Source organism: Hibiscus syriacus, unplaced genomic scaffold (genome assembly GCF_006381635.1).
Source record: "Hibiscus syriacus cultivar Baekdansim isolate YM2019G1 unplaced genomic scaffold, ASM638163v2 tig00110044_pilon, whole genome shotgun sequence".
Classification (NCBI taxonomy): domain Eukaryota; kingdom Viridiplantae; phylum Streptophyta; class Magnoliopsida; order Malvales; family Malvaceae; genus Hibiscus; species Hibiscus syriacus.
Genome location: NW_024062574.1, coordinates 288,945 through 304,993, shown reverse-complemented (window position 1 = coordinate 304,993; position 16,049 = coordinate 288,945). Strand labels below are relative to the sequence as shown.

The window sequence follows — 16,049 nt, the reverse complement described above, 5'->3', positions numbered from 1 at the left end:
CGTAATTTTCTTCTTGTTTCCTTTCCTGTTATGTTCATTAATATCCTACTGCATACCTGAAATTATCATAATTGAGAATGTGTGCATCCCACTGTACTTTGGTACTCATGCATGTTTGGTAATCGAAAATATATATTTGGTGGAATATATGCTTTGAGATTGAGTATAGAATAGAAGCAGGAGACCCTAACTGTTAAATTTTATGGTGCTCCGTGCGCTTATACCTTCATCTTTCTTCTTTTTTCATTTATTAGGATGTAATAGCATGTGATGTGATAAACCCTGATCACATTGACGTGGAGTTTAAGTCTATTGGAGAATTAGAAGCCATCAAGCAAGCTCTCTATGAACTACTGATTCTTTCATTTTGAAGGGTGAGAGTGTTGAAGAAAACGTTCAACTTTGACTTCATAGCCAGTTTGTATGAAGGGTACACAGGGTCCGATACTCTTGAACTCCGCAAAAAAGCTGCATACTTCCCTATTAGGGACTTGCTAGATGAAGAGAATAAAGGAAAACCATCTGGAGTAAGTAATTTTTCTTGTATTTCTTTTCTGCATCCATGTTTCATGTTTCAAAAGTATCGCTGAATGCTGAGTGAGCTATATGTTATTCAAGCTTGGGGGTGATTGAATGTCAGATATAGTTTTATATCCAGTATGCGTAAGTTCAATTTTTTTTGAAGTTCTTCAATAGTTTGGAGGGTCATGTAACTGTAATGATACGAGACAGATCGCACTACTTGAGTTCGACTCAATCAAAGCTTGGTTTATACTTGATTTGAATGGATTCAACTTGAGTTATTAATAAACCAAAGCGAACTACTTAATACCCGAGTCAAAATACTTGTGAGCAAGTTGGGTTTCATCCCCATATCCAAATATGTGTTGGATACAAGTACTTCAAGAAAACTGGAGAGTCGGAATGAGGTAGAGTACGAGATTCTATGAGAGTAGAAGTTAAATTTGCATGTAGAATCGATGAACTCCGGTACCTTACATATATAACCCTGACATAAATTCCTGCATTCAGATATATTCGGTTATTCATCTTATTCTTGTCCATATTTGCAATATTTGTTCTTTAGGCTCGGAGTCGCAAACTGATTTGGAGAGATCTCTTGGCACATGGAGGAAGACGGGGGTTTGTGCAAATGAATACAGCAGGTTAAGTGCACAATTACCTGGTTCACGGTCGAGGCAAAATCAGAGTGAAGCCGATGATTATCGGGTTCAAGCTGTCATTAATGAACACTCCATGCTTGTAGTTTCTCAAATTGCTAACCTTCAATCAGATCCTCAGGAAACCTGAAAATTCCTCATCCTTGTATGCAATCGGGGTTTTGTTTTATGTAAGTCGACATTATTATTGATTGATGCAATATAAATTAATATTTAAATAAGAACAGACTCAATCTGAATTAATATTTAATATGCAATCTAACAATTAGATTTATGGAACAGACTCAGTTGATATGATAATGATATTTTAAGCCTTCAATCTGAGCGTATTAAAATTTAAGAATCAATTTAAAATTTAAATCATAGTTTAGGTAGGTATAATGAGATTAACCCATATTTAAATAAGACCTTCTCATTAGTAATGATAAGTTCGAATAAGACCGGATTAACTTGAATTTATGAAGGAGAAAAACCGTGCGTAAACCGGCTCATACCAACCCGGCTGTAACTGTAAGCCCCGTCCCGGACAAATCTACTTTTAGAAGTGTATATATAAGGAAACAGTATTTGGGTCCTCCTCTGAGTGCGATTAACTGTATATATCTGTTTCTCTTTAAAAGCGTTCAGAAAAGGAATCCCAGACCAGAAAACTTGCGTACAACTATATATGTAAATCTCTGCGTCTTTTGTTAGAAATTAAAGAAGAAGAGAATTCAGGTGGCGCGTCTTATTTGGATACCAGTTTTCTACAATGGAGCTCTTCTACTTAATGGTGTTCGGGGCATTGGCAGCGGTGGTGGCTGCATTAGAGCTAAGCAAGAACAACAAGGATCGAATCAACACGTCCCCTGCTTTCAATTCCTTTAAGAACAATTACCTTATTGTTTACTCTCTCATGATGGGTAATTTCATTCCCGTCATTTTTGTCTACCCAGATCTGGTTTCCGTTTCTATTCGTTAGATCTCTCTCTCTCTCTTTTTTACGTAGGCGTGGAATCTGATTGATTTTATTTTTGAGTCCGGATACCCGTTCCTTGAATTTGCGTTTCTAAAGCGTGATTATGATGTTTTTTTTTTATTTTTGTGAGTTGATAATTTTTTTATTAATGGCTACATTGAAAATTACATAATGTTTTTTCTTCTCTTTGGAAATCGAAAACGAGCTCATCATGAAAAGGAAAAGGAAAGAAAGAGAGATGCATTTATTTTATCTTGTTAAAGAAAAGGAAACGGTATAAAGAAAAATTAACTTATGATAATTGATTTGTGGGTTTCGGTCCTTTCGTTTTATGGTTGAGAAACATTGGATCTGTGGCATTTTGTAGGTTGGCGATAGGTCGTTGTTGCTTGGTTTTTATGGTTCTGTTTTTGGGTGATCAAGCCGTCCATTGTTCTTGCTGCCTAGAGTTTATGTGTAATTGTTGTTGAGTCTATTAATGCTTGGCCTGGTTGCCAGTTCATGTATCTGTATCATCTTCATGTATACTTTTTCATGTCATAATCATGTTTAAAGTATTTTATATTAACCTAACTCATGACAAATTTATGATTTATGTTTCACTGATGTTGATATTTTCTTGTATTCATTTCGTGTTTGATTTTCCTTTTTGTGTAGTGGCATGTTGTGTCCGATGTTGCTTGGTCCTTAGCTAGTGAAAGTGTAAGACTAAGTGAAAGATACACAAGATTGCATTAACCTCTTTAGTTAGTTTCTTAGCAATAGAAGGATTGATGGTGTTTTTTAGGTGATTCCTTGGTCTTAATAGTCTGAGATGCCACTGCTCTTGAGTTTTCCTTATTGTATGCTTAATCTGGCTCTTGATACAAGTCTTTTTTGACAACGTTGCTTGATTTGTGTAATTTAAGACTTTTTAAGGAAATTACTTCCTGTGGCTGGAGATCCTATTTTAAAAAGAAAAAAAATTCCCCATATAGTTACCTTCAAAAAATTCCCTATATAGTTACCTTCTCACTTGAACTGGTTTTGGTGGTATGATCTTATCTGTAGATATTTGTTATGGTAATTGTAAAAGTTAACCTTCTTATATTGTGGTTATCGGGCATATGTCTATCTTGCTCCTTTGATAAATGGGTGTTCATGTGTCAATAGCTGGAGACTGGCTGCAGGGTCCGTATGTTTACTATCTTTACAGTACATATGGCTTTGGAAAAGGGGACATTGGACAGCTTTTTATTGCTGGTTTTGGATCCTCCATGGTTTTTGGGACAATTGTAGGATCTCTAGCTGACAAACAGTAGGTTTAGTTTTGACTTCTTTTGTGATCTTTTCATACTTATGGATTAAACATCTTGTCGTAATACAAAAATGACTTCATGTGTTCAATTCAGGGGCCGGAGGAGAGCATGTGTTACTTACTGCATAACGTACATACTTAGCTGTATCACCAAGCATTCTCCTGAGTACAAAGTTTTGATGGTCGGTCGAGTTTTGGGAGGTATCGCCACCTCTCTTCTGTTTTCAGCATTTGAATCATGGCTTGTTGCCGAACATAATAAGGTGAGGCACTGCTTCTTTTCCCTTTTACTCCTTATACATATCAGACAAGCTTACAATTTACATTATTGAGCTTTTGCTTCTGTGCCCTCACTCATTTTCTTTCTCTTTTTAGTATTTTAGATTCTGTATGTTACTCCCTGTCAGGTTGTTTCACAATTCCCACAGTCCTCTGGTTTAAAAGAAAAAAACATTAAAAATATTTTGTTTATATCTGTAATATTGCATATGATGCATAGCCACATTCTAAACCCTAAACCCCACAGAAAAATGCTAACTTTGTTCATGATTTTTCTTTTTTTAGAAGATGGTAAGGCACGGACCATTTAGTTCCGCTTAGCCACATTCTTTTATGAGCTTTATCTGTTGTAATTGATGTTGATATCTCTTTGAAGTTTATATCTTCTGCCGACAGTTACTTTATTGCTTCTATTCTTTGCAGAGGGGCTTTGAGCAACAATGGTTGTCACTAACATTTTCAAAGGCAATATTTCTTGGGAATGGTCTTGTTGCCATTGTGTCTGGGCTGTTTGGGAACCTACTTGTTGATTCACTTTCCCTTGGACCTGTGGCTCCTTTTGATGCCGCTGCATGCTTTCTTGCTATTGGGATGGCCATTATTTTATCATCATGGACTGAAAACTTTGGAGACCCCTCAGAAAATAAGGACCTTCTTACCCAATTCAGGGGGGCTGCTATAGCAATTGCTTCTGGTAGAGTTCAATATTTTACTTTAAGATCAATGCATTGATCAGGTTGACATGTTGCAAGCACGTATTGTAACTCGAAGCTTTGTTACATGTTATCAGTCATCCACTGTAATGCATTTATTCTTTACATTGTTTACTTCCGGTTCCCCTCAGTTTAGTATTCTGCGCAGATGAAAAAATTGCTTTGCTGGGTGCCATTCAGTCCCTGTTTGAAGGTTCGATGTACACCTTTGTGTTCCTTTGGACCCCTGCTTTGAGCCCCAATGATGAGGAGATTCCTCATGGTTTTATCTTTGCCACATTCATGTTGGCTTCAATGTTGGGAAGCTCGCTTGCATCTCGATTAATGGCTCGCTCTTCACCCAGGGTTGAAAGCTACATGCAGATTGTTTTCGTGATTTCCTCTGCCTCTCTACTGCTTCCGATTGTAACTAATGTACGTCTCAACATCTCTTTCTTTGTGTGTATGTTGTTTATATATCATTCTTTAAGTGTACCATGACACGGATGCATTTGCAGCAGTTCTTGGTGGCACCTTCTAAAGAGAAAGATGGAAGTATCTCATTTGCAGTTTGTCTCCAGCTTCTCGGCTTCTGCACTTTCGAGGCTTGTGTAGGCATATTCTGGCCATCCATTATGAAAATGAGATCCCAATACATCCCGGAGGAGGCTAGGAGCACAATCATGAACTTTTTCCGCATTCCTCTCAATATATTTGTCTGCGTCGTGCTGTACAATGTATGCTACAGGCTTCCCATGATAGATTCATTCCATTATATGCCACAGTCGAATTTATAAGCTGACAGACACTCTGACTTTTAATTTGTTACTAACTAACCGTATTGATTTTTGCTTCTGAAGGTTGACGCATTTCCCATCACTATTATGTTCGGTATGTGCTCGATTTTCCTCTTCGTGGCATCTATCTTGCAAAGACGGCTGATGGCAATTTCCGACAAACCAAGTACGCACCAACCTTATGCCACACTATTCGCCCCTCAAATGAACATTCTCAAAAAGCCAAATTTACATATTTTGCACAGCCTGCATCAACCGGAAACATTCTTGTTCTCCTGCCATTTCTCCATGCATATTCGAGGCTGTTCTGGTCTCAAACTTTTGGTGAATTTTCTTTTTCCTTGCAGAGACTGAAAGTTGGACAGCCATGGACCCTGAGGCCGAGCCACTGAATGACTAGTGATGTTGAACGGATGGACGGACGGATAGGCCTGTAGACCATTAAGTATCGTATTCAGGTCGGGGGAAAAAAACAACGGTAACTTCATTCCTCATACCGTTGCAATTCCTACTTGTTTGATGGAGGATTGTAGTTTTTGGTTTTAATAGTAGAAGAGACTACAATATATCTTCAACAAAATAGTGGTCTGCCCAGTAAAGAAATTTAGGCCACTTAATTTCCATAATTGTTCTTTGGCTGTTTTTCAGTAGATCACATTACAGTAATTAAAATCCCTTTCTATATAATGTTTTCTTTTTCCTTTTCTTTTTATTGAAAATGCACCACCTTCATTATTTTCATTGAAAATAAAACAAGAAAAGAGATTGTAAATATGAAGATTAAGTCGATTTTGGAATATTTGTAAATTGGCATTAAAAAAAATATGCTTCCATTACGATAGCTATAACAAATAGAGAAAAAAATAAAATAATTATTTTCATAATAAATAAAGATATTTGAACTTGATATATGTTGGCTGATGATACCCTCCACCTTGTGACAATTGTTTTTTTTATTAATCTAAAAAGAATACAAGATAATATTTGTTCAAAAGATTTTTAACTGCTTGATAATGAATGTTTTATGCCTTTACGTACGTGATATTTGAATCTGAGACCGATTATCTCTTAATCACTAGACTCGTTTGATTTGTATAAATTAAAATAATTATTAAATGTAAATATTTATGAATACTTGTATTAGTCATTTGTTATGTAAATGAAAGAAAATATACTTATAAAATTTTGTTCAAAAAATTATTAGATTAAAATATTGTATATATAGATTTATTAGTTTTGTATTCTATATAATTTTTAAATGTTTTATTTAAAGTTATTGTAAAAGCTTGAATATATATGGGTTAGGATCCACTTACATTAGGTAAAACTAATAAGTTTTACACTAATTTATAGCCATTAGATTTAAATAAATTAATAACTTAAATTTAATTAAAAATTTATAATCATAAGTAAATATATTTTAACTCATAATAAAACAATATACTTTTCTTATTAGGGTTAGAGTTTATGAATTAGAGTTTAAGATTTAGAATTTAAGGTTTAAAGTTTAGTGTTTATGATTTAGAGCGTAAGATTTAGGATAGAGCTTAGGATTTGAGTTTGGGGTTTAGAATTTTGGGTTTTACGATTGGGATTTAGGAATTTAGGGTTTGACATTTTTAGATTTGGGGTAAAAGAATATATTATTTTACTGTGAATTAAAAGATATTTATTTATGAATAATAAATTTTAATTAAATATAATTTATTTATTTATTTAAATCTAATAGCTATAAATTAATGTAAAACTTATTAGTTTTACATAGTGTAAATGAATTCTGTTCTTATATATATATATATATATATATATAACACGTTCATTCAGGAAATGACCTCGTCTACAACTAAGCAATATGGCTTTCTAATTAATAAAAGAAAAAAACAATGTCTTTCTAAGCTTAAAAAATAATAAATAAAAATTGCGAATTGCTAAACCTTGACAAATATTAACAGCGTATAGGCAAATCCCTCCAAGTTTTTTTTTCTCTTCAACCCCCCCCCCCCGGAAATTACTTCTCAAGAAGGTGAGTAAAACTTCGATTTCAAATATTTATTTTTTTCGAATCGAAAAACTTGACTCAAATTAGCTCGAATCTTATTTTATAAACTCAATTTGATTTTTAAAAATTCAAATTCGATCCAAATTATAAAATGGAATTAAAATAACTTAAACTTTTTAGTAATTAATTGCTTGATTTTCAAGTTTGAATTTAATTTATCAACTCACTTATATATAGGGCATGATTCAAATTACATTGTATTATAACTCTTGTAGCTTTATACCTTTTCAGGACCATTTGGTGAGAAAAATTAAAGACTGAAATTAATAGTAAAAAATGAGAAGATATTCGCTGGAAAAAAAAGAGAGAATTAATCTTAACTTTTGAATTCCCTCACTCAAATGACCCTAAGTTGTAAAACTAAAAGGATTTTACACAATATAAGTGGATCGTAATCTATATATATATTATGATTATAGAAAACGATTTAAATTATAATCAAATAGTATTATAATATTATAAATATTTATAATTAAATTTTAACATAAACTCGAATAATTCAACTTGATTTGAAAAAAAAAACTTAAATAAAATTTATATTATGAAATAAAACTAATCAACAAAAATAACTCAAAAAACTGCTCACCTTCATTTCTCCGTAGACTATTAATATAAAGAAAATGACACCCCTTTTGCCGTTATTTTAATGCAGACTAATTCTTTTGTTTCTTTAAGGAAAAAAGAGTTTTGGAATATTAACAATTAGTATCATTGTTTCCCCTTATCATGTTATTTGGCAGCTACCACATTAGGTTGTTGAAGATGCTTCGACTTAGAAGAAGGAAGGAACGTACCTAAGCTTTGTGTACCCATGTGGAAGAACACAGAGACGATTTTATTCTCTGGTTGTTTCTTTTTCCTTTTTTCGAAGGTTACAAAAGTAATTGTACAGAGGAGTCGAGACTGTACAAGGAAAGGATGATCACATGGAACCGCACGTTAGATTGTGTTAACTGTGAACAAAATTGCGCCGCCTTGTTTAAGCCAGGAATATCATCTGCCGCCGCCATAATTCCTCTTTTTAAACTTCATTAAAGGCAACTCCCTTCTCCGGACGGCATCATCACAATGAACGCCGTTATCCTGTTTTATGCTGCATGCAGTCGCGAAATTCTTGTTACTACAGGTTTCGGCGTACTTCTCCGTGGTTTTAATCTGCTCCTCTATTAATTCTACCCCACTATGAGCATCCACGAGATTCAATAACAAGGAGCAACCGATGACATCTTCCTCTTCGGTAACTGGTGGTTCTATTATTGATTTTACCAGAGAAGTGATCAGATCGTCTCTGGGAGCAAAGCCAACCAGGACAAAATAGTTGTCTCAACTCACCAATTGATTGGTCGTCACAATGGCTCAAGGCAAAACCCAATAGCCGTTTCCGAGTACTCGCATCCATATTCTAGAGAGGAGGATCCCTTTCTATCGCAGCACATAAATCCCAAACAAGACCATGACCCTTTTTGACCAGAACAAGGCAGAGATTAAAGGCCAACTGCATATCACCCGAAACGACTGCTTCTCTAGCATGAACTTTCCGAACAGCTGACATTTCATCGGGGGAGCGCAATCCAAGAAGTTTGGCAACCTCAATTAGTTCATCAACATGTAGCTAAGCTCCAGCTTCACCTAAGTTTACCATTTTAATAATTTCCATTGGATCTTTTATTTGCCTGAATTGCATAGGAAGAAGAGTCACTCCGAAGTTGGGAAGTTTAACAGTAAGTGCATCAATAAGATCAAACTCTGCTTTAACGTTTCTGCTGCTTGAAAATAAATTCAAGCAATCTTTAGCCTTCCGGATCTGAAACAAGTCACAGCAGCACAATCAATATTTCGGTTTTTGAATTTAAAACAAAAAGAAAAGTCGACAAATTTCATTTACTTTGATAGCATGCGATTAAAATAAAAGTTCAGATCATAATACGAAAATCTACATGGCAATTGGCATTATTTTAACCATAATAGACAATAAACTGACAACATACTTCCGAGCAAGTCAAACTTGAAGCTGAGAAAAAAAACTCCATTGCAGCTTCAATAACAAGATTTTCTGCTTTCTCCCTTGCCAAGGCAACTGAACGTGTACCCTTTAAGTAACTTCTTGCAAGAGAAAACTTCTCTGCTTTAACAGTCCTCCACAAAATTCAGTTAACAAATATTCGAGGTCCAGAAATGGAAAGGCTGTCTCATGCAAGCACTGCAGATCATCCCACATGCTTTCCCACTCATCGTTTGGTCGGCCACGGTGTTGGCGAATAAATCTTGAAAGCATGAGGCTAATAATCTGTTTTGCACCTTGTTTATCTGAATGGGCTTCCAAGAAATAATTCTTTGGTTTTGGAACCTGTAAAAGAGCACCTCATAGTCGAAATCTACCCATAGCATCCAGCACAGCATGATAAACACCTTGAACTGATGTTTAAAAGGGAGATAATTCTAAAAGAGAATCCATACGTGACATAGAAGCATAAAATAGAAAGACAAACCAGGTAAAATGCAAAAATGCTCCCTGCTTCAATATGACCTTCTGCCACTTTGTACCTTTGATCAAGGTTGCCGATAGATATTTTAGAATCTGTAAAATTAGTTGTAAGTGAAGCATGTAAGATCGGGGTTACCAAACTGAGGCCCGAAAATTATGAAGCAAGGAATCATCAAAGTTGGGAGTTCGTGAAGCTTTGTTAGACGCCCTATTGACATTGATCGACAACGAAAGACTGCAAAATGGTTGCTTGACAAAGTAAATGCCGTACCTAAAATTATAAAGCTATCGAGTTCAACTTCAACCAAATTGCAGGGATATGCAGTTGAGGCAGCGGAATGCCTGAGATGAGGCAGAGATATGCAACGTTGGCTCAAATGCGATCGTCGATAGAACTCAGCGGGGAAGCAGCGGAATGAAATCAATGGCTGCCAAAGTCCTTGCGCAGTTGAATATTCTAGGTGAACAATCTTCATATTTCTTAATCTGAAATATCATCATGTGCCTGTAATTTTCTTGCATGGCTGTTTGATGATCTGAAATGGATGATAGCTTAACCATTATTTATAGAAATTGAGGTTTTCACTGATTGAATTTATGATATTATTGAGATAGAAGTTATTGTTTTGTTGATTGATGCACAAGTTTGTTTTGCTTATTGTTCTCAATATGAAAGTAAATGTGTGATTTTTGTTGTTAAGATACCTGTTTTAACGGAATAAAAACCCAAGTCGTGATAACCCCAAACAAGAACATCTCCAAGGTGAGGAGCAAAATATTTGTAAAATTATTCACTGCACTCGGGGAAAAAATACGCAGCACACCCAGTGGGATTCGAACCCACAATCGCTTGATTAGAAGTCAAACGCCTTATCCATTAGGCCATGGGTGCTTGTTGGAAAGGCATATACATTATAATATTTAAAATCTATATTTTATTGTCAAGACAGTTGCTTAGCAAATCAAATCAAGCTTTTGGTTTGGAAATCAAAATGTTTTTCTTCGAGACTGAATTTGGAATATATTAAATTACTCGTCTTACTCAAAAATATTTTTTCCGAATTATCTATATTTAGGATGAATTAAAGATGGGTACACATTCGTCCTAAAAATTTTAAATTTTTATATGTTTTAAATATTCTTTTAAATAAAATTTTATAAATTTTATTTTCTTAAAAGGTTTAAGTCTGACCTCTAATATAAAATCATATAATTATATCTTACATATATTCAAACATCATATAAATATTCTTTTTCGTTCTTAGAGTATTACTTGGAGTATTTAGATATTTTATTATATTAAACAGTTTTTGAATGGGTGAATTCGTACGTGATACTGATTTAAACGTAATTTGATCTGGAAACTTGTTGAAATTCAATGAATTTACTTTTTAATGTCTATTTGGAACAATGGATCTGAGATTCCGAATATTGAATTTTTCATATCAGTTGTGTAATTACGCAAAATGCAAATATAGATGACACAATGGTTTTGTTTTAATCGATGCCTATTGGTATCAGACTTGTTAATTTCGTTTCTATTTTTCATTGATCAATCCATTTAGTATATGAATGTATGATGTCTTTTTTGCTAATTAAAGTTTATGCTTTACTGTATTTTGTTGTTGATTGTCTGATTTCTCATTGATTGATATTTTTTAATACTTTCACAAATTCTAGGTGATGGAAGTTACACAGGTGCTTCTGAATGCACAATCAATTGATGGAACTATACGGAAGAAGGCTGAAGAAAGCTTGAAACAGTTTCAGGAGCAAAACCTTCCTGGTTTCTTGCTGTCACTCTCTTGAGAGTTGGCAAATGAGGAGAAACCTGTGGAAACACGTAAATTAGCGGGTTTGATACTTAAGAATGCATTGGATGCTAAGGAACAGCACAGGAAGTTTGAGCTTGTTCAAAGATGGTTGTTTTTGGATGACAATGCAAAGAGCCAGATTAAGGCATGCTTACTTAAGAACATTTCTTCTCCAGCATCTGATGCTCGATCAACTGCATCGCAAGTCATTGCGAAGGTTGCTGGCATTGAGTTGCCACAGAAACAGTGGCTCGAGTTGATAGGTTCTCTTTTATCAAATGTTCATCAGTCTCCAGCTCATGTATAGCAAGCTACTTTGGAGACTCTTGGATATCTGTGTGAGGAGGTCTCCCCTGATGTTATTGATCAAGATCAAGTAAATAAAATACTTACGGTTGCAGTTCAAGGTACGAGTGCATCGGAAGGAAACACTGATGTGAGGCTTGCTGCGACAAGAGCACTTAATAATGCACTGGGATTTGCTCTGGAAAATTTCAACAATGACATGGAGCGTGATTATCTAATGAGAGTTGTCTGTGAGGCAACCCAATCTTCAGACATGAGGATAAGGCAGGCAGCTTTTGAGTGTTTGGTTTCTATTTCATCAACTTACTATGAAAAACTAGCTTCTTATATTCAAGATATTTTTAATGTTACGGCAAAGGCTGTGAGGGAAGATGATGAATCTGTTGCTCTTCTAGCTATTGATTTCTGGAGCTCAATATGTGACGAGGAGATAGATATTTTGGAAGAATATGGAGGTGTTAATGGGGATTCTGATATTACTTGCTTTTACTTCATCAAGCAGGCTCTTCCTGCTCTTGTTCTTATGCTGTTGGAGTTGCTGTTGAAGCAGGAAGAGGATCAAGATCAGGATGAAGGGTCTTGGGATATTGCAATGGCTGGTGGAACTTGTCTTGGTTTGGTTGCACGGACTGTACGAGATGATATAGTCCCTCTTGTTGTCCCTTTTATCAAGGAGAATATAACCAAACCGGATTGGAGGCAGAGGGAGGCGGCAACTTATGCCTTTGGTTCAATTCTGGATGTTCCTTCTCCTGAAAAATTAATACCTCTTGTGAATGTTGCCCTGAACTTGATGCTAAGTGCTTTGACGAAGGACCCCAATAGCCATGTCAAAGACATTACTGCCTGGACCCTTGGGCGGATCTTTGAATTCCTTCATGGCTTATGCAACAGGGCCAGCTTTTGCTATGTACATGCCAGATTTTTATAGGTACCTGGAAATGGGTCTTCAGAATTTCGAAGAGTACCAAGTCTGTGCTGTTACAGTTGGTGTTTTGGGTGATATTTGTAGGGCATTAGAGGATAAAATTGCTCCTTACTGTGATGGGATTATGACACAACTTCTCAAGAATTTATCAAGCAATCAGTTGCATCGATCTGTGAAGCCTCCCATATTTCCGTGCTTTGGTGACATTGCATTGGCTGTTGGAGAGTATTTCGAAAAGTACTTAATGTGGGCCATGTCTGCTCTTCAGAGAGCAGCAGAGTTATCAACCCATGTTGCTGGAGATGATGAAATGACTGGGTACACAAATTCCCTGAGAAACGGAATTCTGGAGGCATATTCTGGGATTTTCCAAGGGTTTAAAAACTCTCCAAAATCCCAGCTCTTGATTCCTTATGCACCTCACATCCTCCAGTTCTTGGATGGCATATACATGGAGAAAGACATGTGAGTTCGACTAAAATAATACTCTTTTAGGCCCGTACTCAATTGAATGCATCGTGTTTTGACGTGTGGTTATAACAATCCTTTTTATTTTATACTTATTTTTCCTATAGGGATGATGTGGTAATGAAGACTGCTATCGGAGTCCTTGGAGTCGTAGCCGATACATGGTTCTTTGATTATGCAATCTCTTTCGTGCAAAGACTCTTTAAATGAATGCTTGTCTTCAGAAGACCTTATGATTAAAGAATCAGCCGAATGGGCCAAGTTGGCCATTACTCGTGTCATTTCTGTTTGATGGTGTTGCCATTCCTCATTTTTATTTTCTCTGTTGGAAATCCCATGCATTTGTCTGTGTTGAGTTGAGGGTCCGGGATTGCATGTGTCAAGTCTTCACCATTTTCAAGACAACAGAAGCTGTTATCGGACTTGAAGTCGTCGTTAACTCTTCCATCATCATCACGGGGTTGGATTCCATTTTTTTGACATCGAAGTGGATTGGGGTGGCTTCCAAGAAGTTTATGTTCATCGCATTGAAGTCGAGGGGAAAGAGTATCATTTGGTCCTCTGAACGACCAACGTCAAACTGTACCAACTAACTAGTAGCTTTGGTCACTTCCAATCGCTGTCCGTGAACACACCTCATGTCAAGACCGGCATCATTTTGCCCTTTTTTTAATTAATTTATACGCTGTCATGATAACCCGTAACTACATAAACCCGTTGAACCAAATAATAATAATAAGAGAAAATCGCCTCAGTGACAAAAAAAAAGTTATAATATACGATTTTAACCAACTTTTTTTGGATTTGCCAAAATGACCAACAAAATCGCAACGCGAAATAAAAATCGCAACGCGATCCCCAGAATCGCAAATCAGTTTCCAAAATCGCAACGCGATTCTTGAAAATCGCAATGCGATAGTACAAATTCGCATTGCGATTTTCCAAAATCGCAACGCGAATATGAAAATCGCAACGCGAACACATAAATCGCAACGCGTATCCGTAAATCGCAACGTGTATCCGTAAATCGCAACGCGTATGGGTAAATCGCAATGCGTATCCGTATATCGCAACGCGTATCCGTAAATCGCAACGATAATCCGTAAATCGCAATGAGAATCTGTAAATCGCAACGATAATCCGTAAATCGCAACGATAATCCGTAAATCGCAACGATAATCCGTAAATCGCAACGAGAATCTGTAAATCACAACACTGAAATTTTGGGTATATAACACTGAAATCATAAACTAAATCCCTAAATCGCAACTCATTCCATCTCCATCTATCACTCTCTCCGGCGACATCCGTTCCTATATCCAACGACATCCTTCCCAATCCGGCAACAGGTTTTAGTTTCGCAGCTCGTCTGTTTAGTAAATTAATTTACAACCATGAAATCATCTAATGTTGATCATGTTTGGATAGATTTGTGTTTTGGAGGGTCATGGGATAATGTTCATGGTGTTTTACAATATATGCCTTTACCCATGAATCTTCAACTAAAATTGTCTTTACAAAAGTTAACTTATGAAACTCTAATGCTACGTGTTTCAAATAAATTGAATTTAGAGCCCCTAAGTGGATTTAGGCTATCTTATCAGAGAAATGGTAAAGTTTATTTGTTAACCGACAATGAAGATGTTGAACGATTCATTGCTTACATTAGTGTTTCACAAGATGATGTTACATTGTATGTTGTTGAACCTAGAAGTAGTATTGTTGGGTCAGTAGCGGGTAGTAATCAACTAAGTTTTTCTCAAAACCCACAACCTTTCTCTAATCCAAATCCCAATCAACTTTCAGCACCAAATTCCGGTTTTCGTATTGACCAGTTAGACGATGATGAGCCAACAGAAAAAATTGTGAGTACTAGTCAGTATTCGAAATTTGGTCTTGGTCAATATCCGGACTTTGATATTGGTCAATACACGGATTTTGATGATGTTTCAGAAGAAGAAACAGACCCTGCGTGTAATGATTTTGATATTGGTCAATACCCGAATTTTGATGATGAAACAGCCGTTGCCGAAGAATGTATTGATGATGATAATGAGGAGGAAGTTACGACTGTGAATGAACATGTTGAACATCCATTCTGTAATTCATATAATCCTGAAGAAGAAAAAGAAGAAGAAAAAGTCCCCGAAGAAAAGAAAATGCCACGGGCGTATAACTGGAATATGCCAGAATTACTTCAGATACCGGAAGAAGAGTTGGTAAAGAAAGCAGTTGATTGTTACACAAAAGTTATTCGTATCAAGAAAGATGATTGTTTTGATACAAAGGAAGACTTGAAGATAGCTTTGTATACGAAATGTGTGGAAGATGGCTATCAACTAAAAGTTAACAAATCAAGCAAAGATCGTTTCGAAACAAGGTGTATGATTGACAAAAACTGTACGTGGCGTATGATTGCAAAGAGAATAAAAGATTGCGAAATGTTTCAAGTTAGGACTTTTATTGATAAACATACATGTTCAAGAACCCAAGTTTTTCCTCACCATAGACAGGCAAACAAAAGGTGTTGGGTGGTTTTCTGGCTGAGTTAATGTTTTTGAATAGCAGGGTATATCGGGGACATGAAATTATGACTGACATGAATGCTCGGTTCAAGATTAGTATATCATATTCTCAAGCTTGGAGAGCCAAATGTTATGCCTTGGAATTGTTGAGGGGGTCGCCAGAAGCATCGTTTGCCCAACTGCCGGCTTATTGTCACAATTTAAAGCTGAAAAATCCTGGGTCGGTAACTCATATCAAAACAGATAGAGATGGACGCTTT

General features: G+C 35.9%; 1 protein-coding gene, 1 long non-coding RNA gene, 1 other non-coding gene and 1 pseudogene across 4 annotated transcripts; 2 read left to right on the top strand and 2 right to left on the bottom strand.

The window, feature by feature from the left end:
- The first annotated feature begins 1,775 nt into the window (after positions 1 to 1,775).
- LOC120213700 (molybdate-anion transporter-like) lies at positions 1,776 to 5,888 on the top strand. Of its 2 annotated transcripts, none has more exons than XM_039211762.1 (8): positions 1,776 to 2,083; positions 3,292 to 3,436; positions 3,531 to 3,699; positions 4,139 to 4,409; positions 4,577 to 4,842; positions 4,926 to 5,144; positions 5,268 to 5,370; positions 5,552 to 5,888. In XM_039211762.1, the coding sequence occupies exons 1-8, from the start codon at positions 1,933 to 1,935 to the stop codon at positions 5,602 to 5,604; spliced, it is 1,377 nt and encodes a 458-aa protein (XP_039067693.1). In that variant the 5' UTR covers positions 1,776 to 1,932; the 3' UTR covers positions 5,605 to 5,888. The 2 variants fall into 2 exon arrangements, with proteins under 2 accessions (XP_039067693.1, XP_039067694.1); XM_039211763.1 differs by having other exon boundaries at positions 1,777 to 2,083; positions 4,929 to 5,144; positions 5,552 to 5,830.
- A 3,048-nt stretch (positions 5,889 to 8,936) lies between these two features.
- LOC120213705 lies at positions 8,937 to 9,810 on the bottom strand. Its single transcript, XR_005524807.1, has 3 exons — positions 9,753 to 9,810; positions 9,252 to 9,610; positions 8,937 to 9,067 (listed from the first exon to the last, which is right to left on the bottom strand). It is a non-coding gene; the product is annotated as an uncharacterized LOC120213705 (long non-coding RNA).
- Positions 9,811 to 10,567: 757 nt separating this feature from the next.
- TRNAR-UCU lies at positions 10,568 to 10,640 on the bottom strand. Its single transcript has one exon. It is a non-coding gene; the product is annotated as a tRNA-Arg (tRNA).
- A 737-nt stretch (positions 10,641 to 11,377) lies between these two features.
- On the top strand, positions 11,378 to 13,894 carry LOC120213703 (annotated as a pseudogene).
- Positions 13,895 to 16,049: the final 2,155 nt, after the last annotated feature.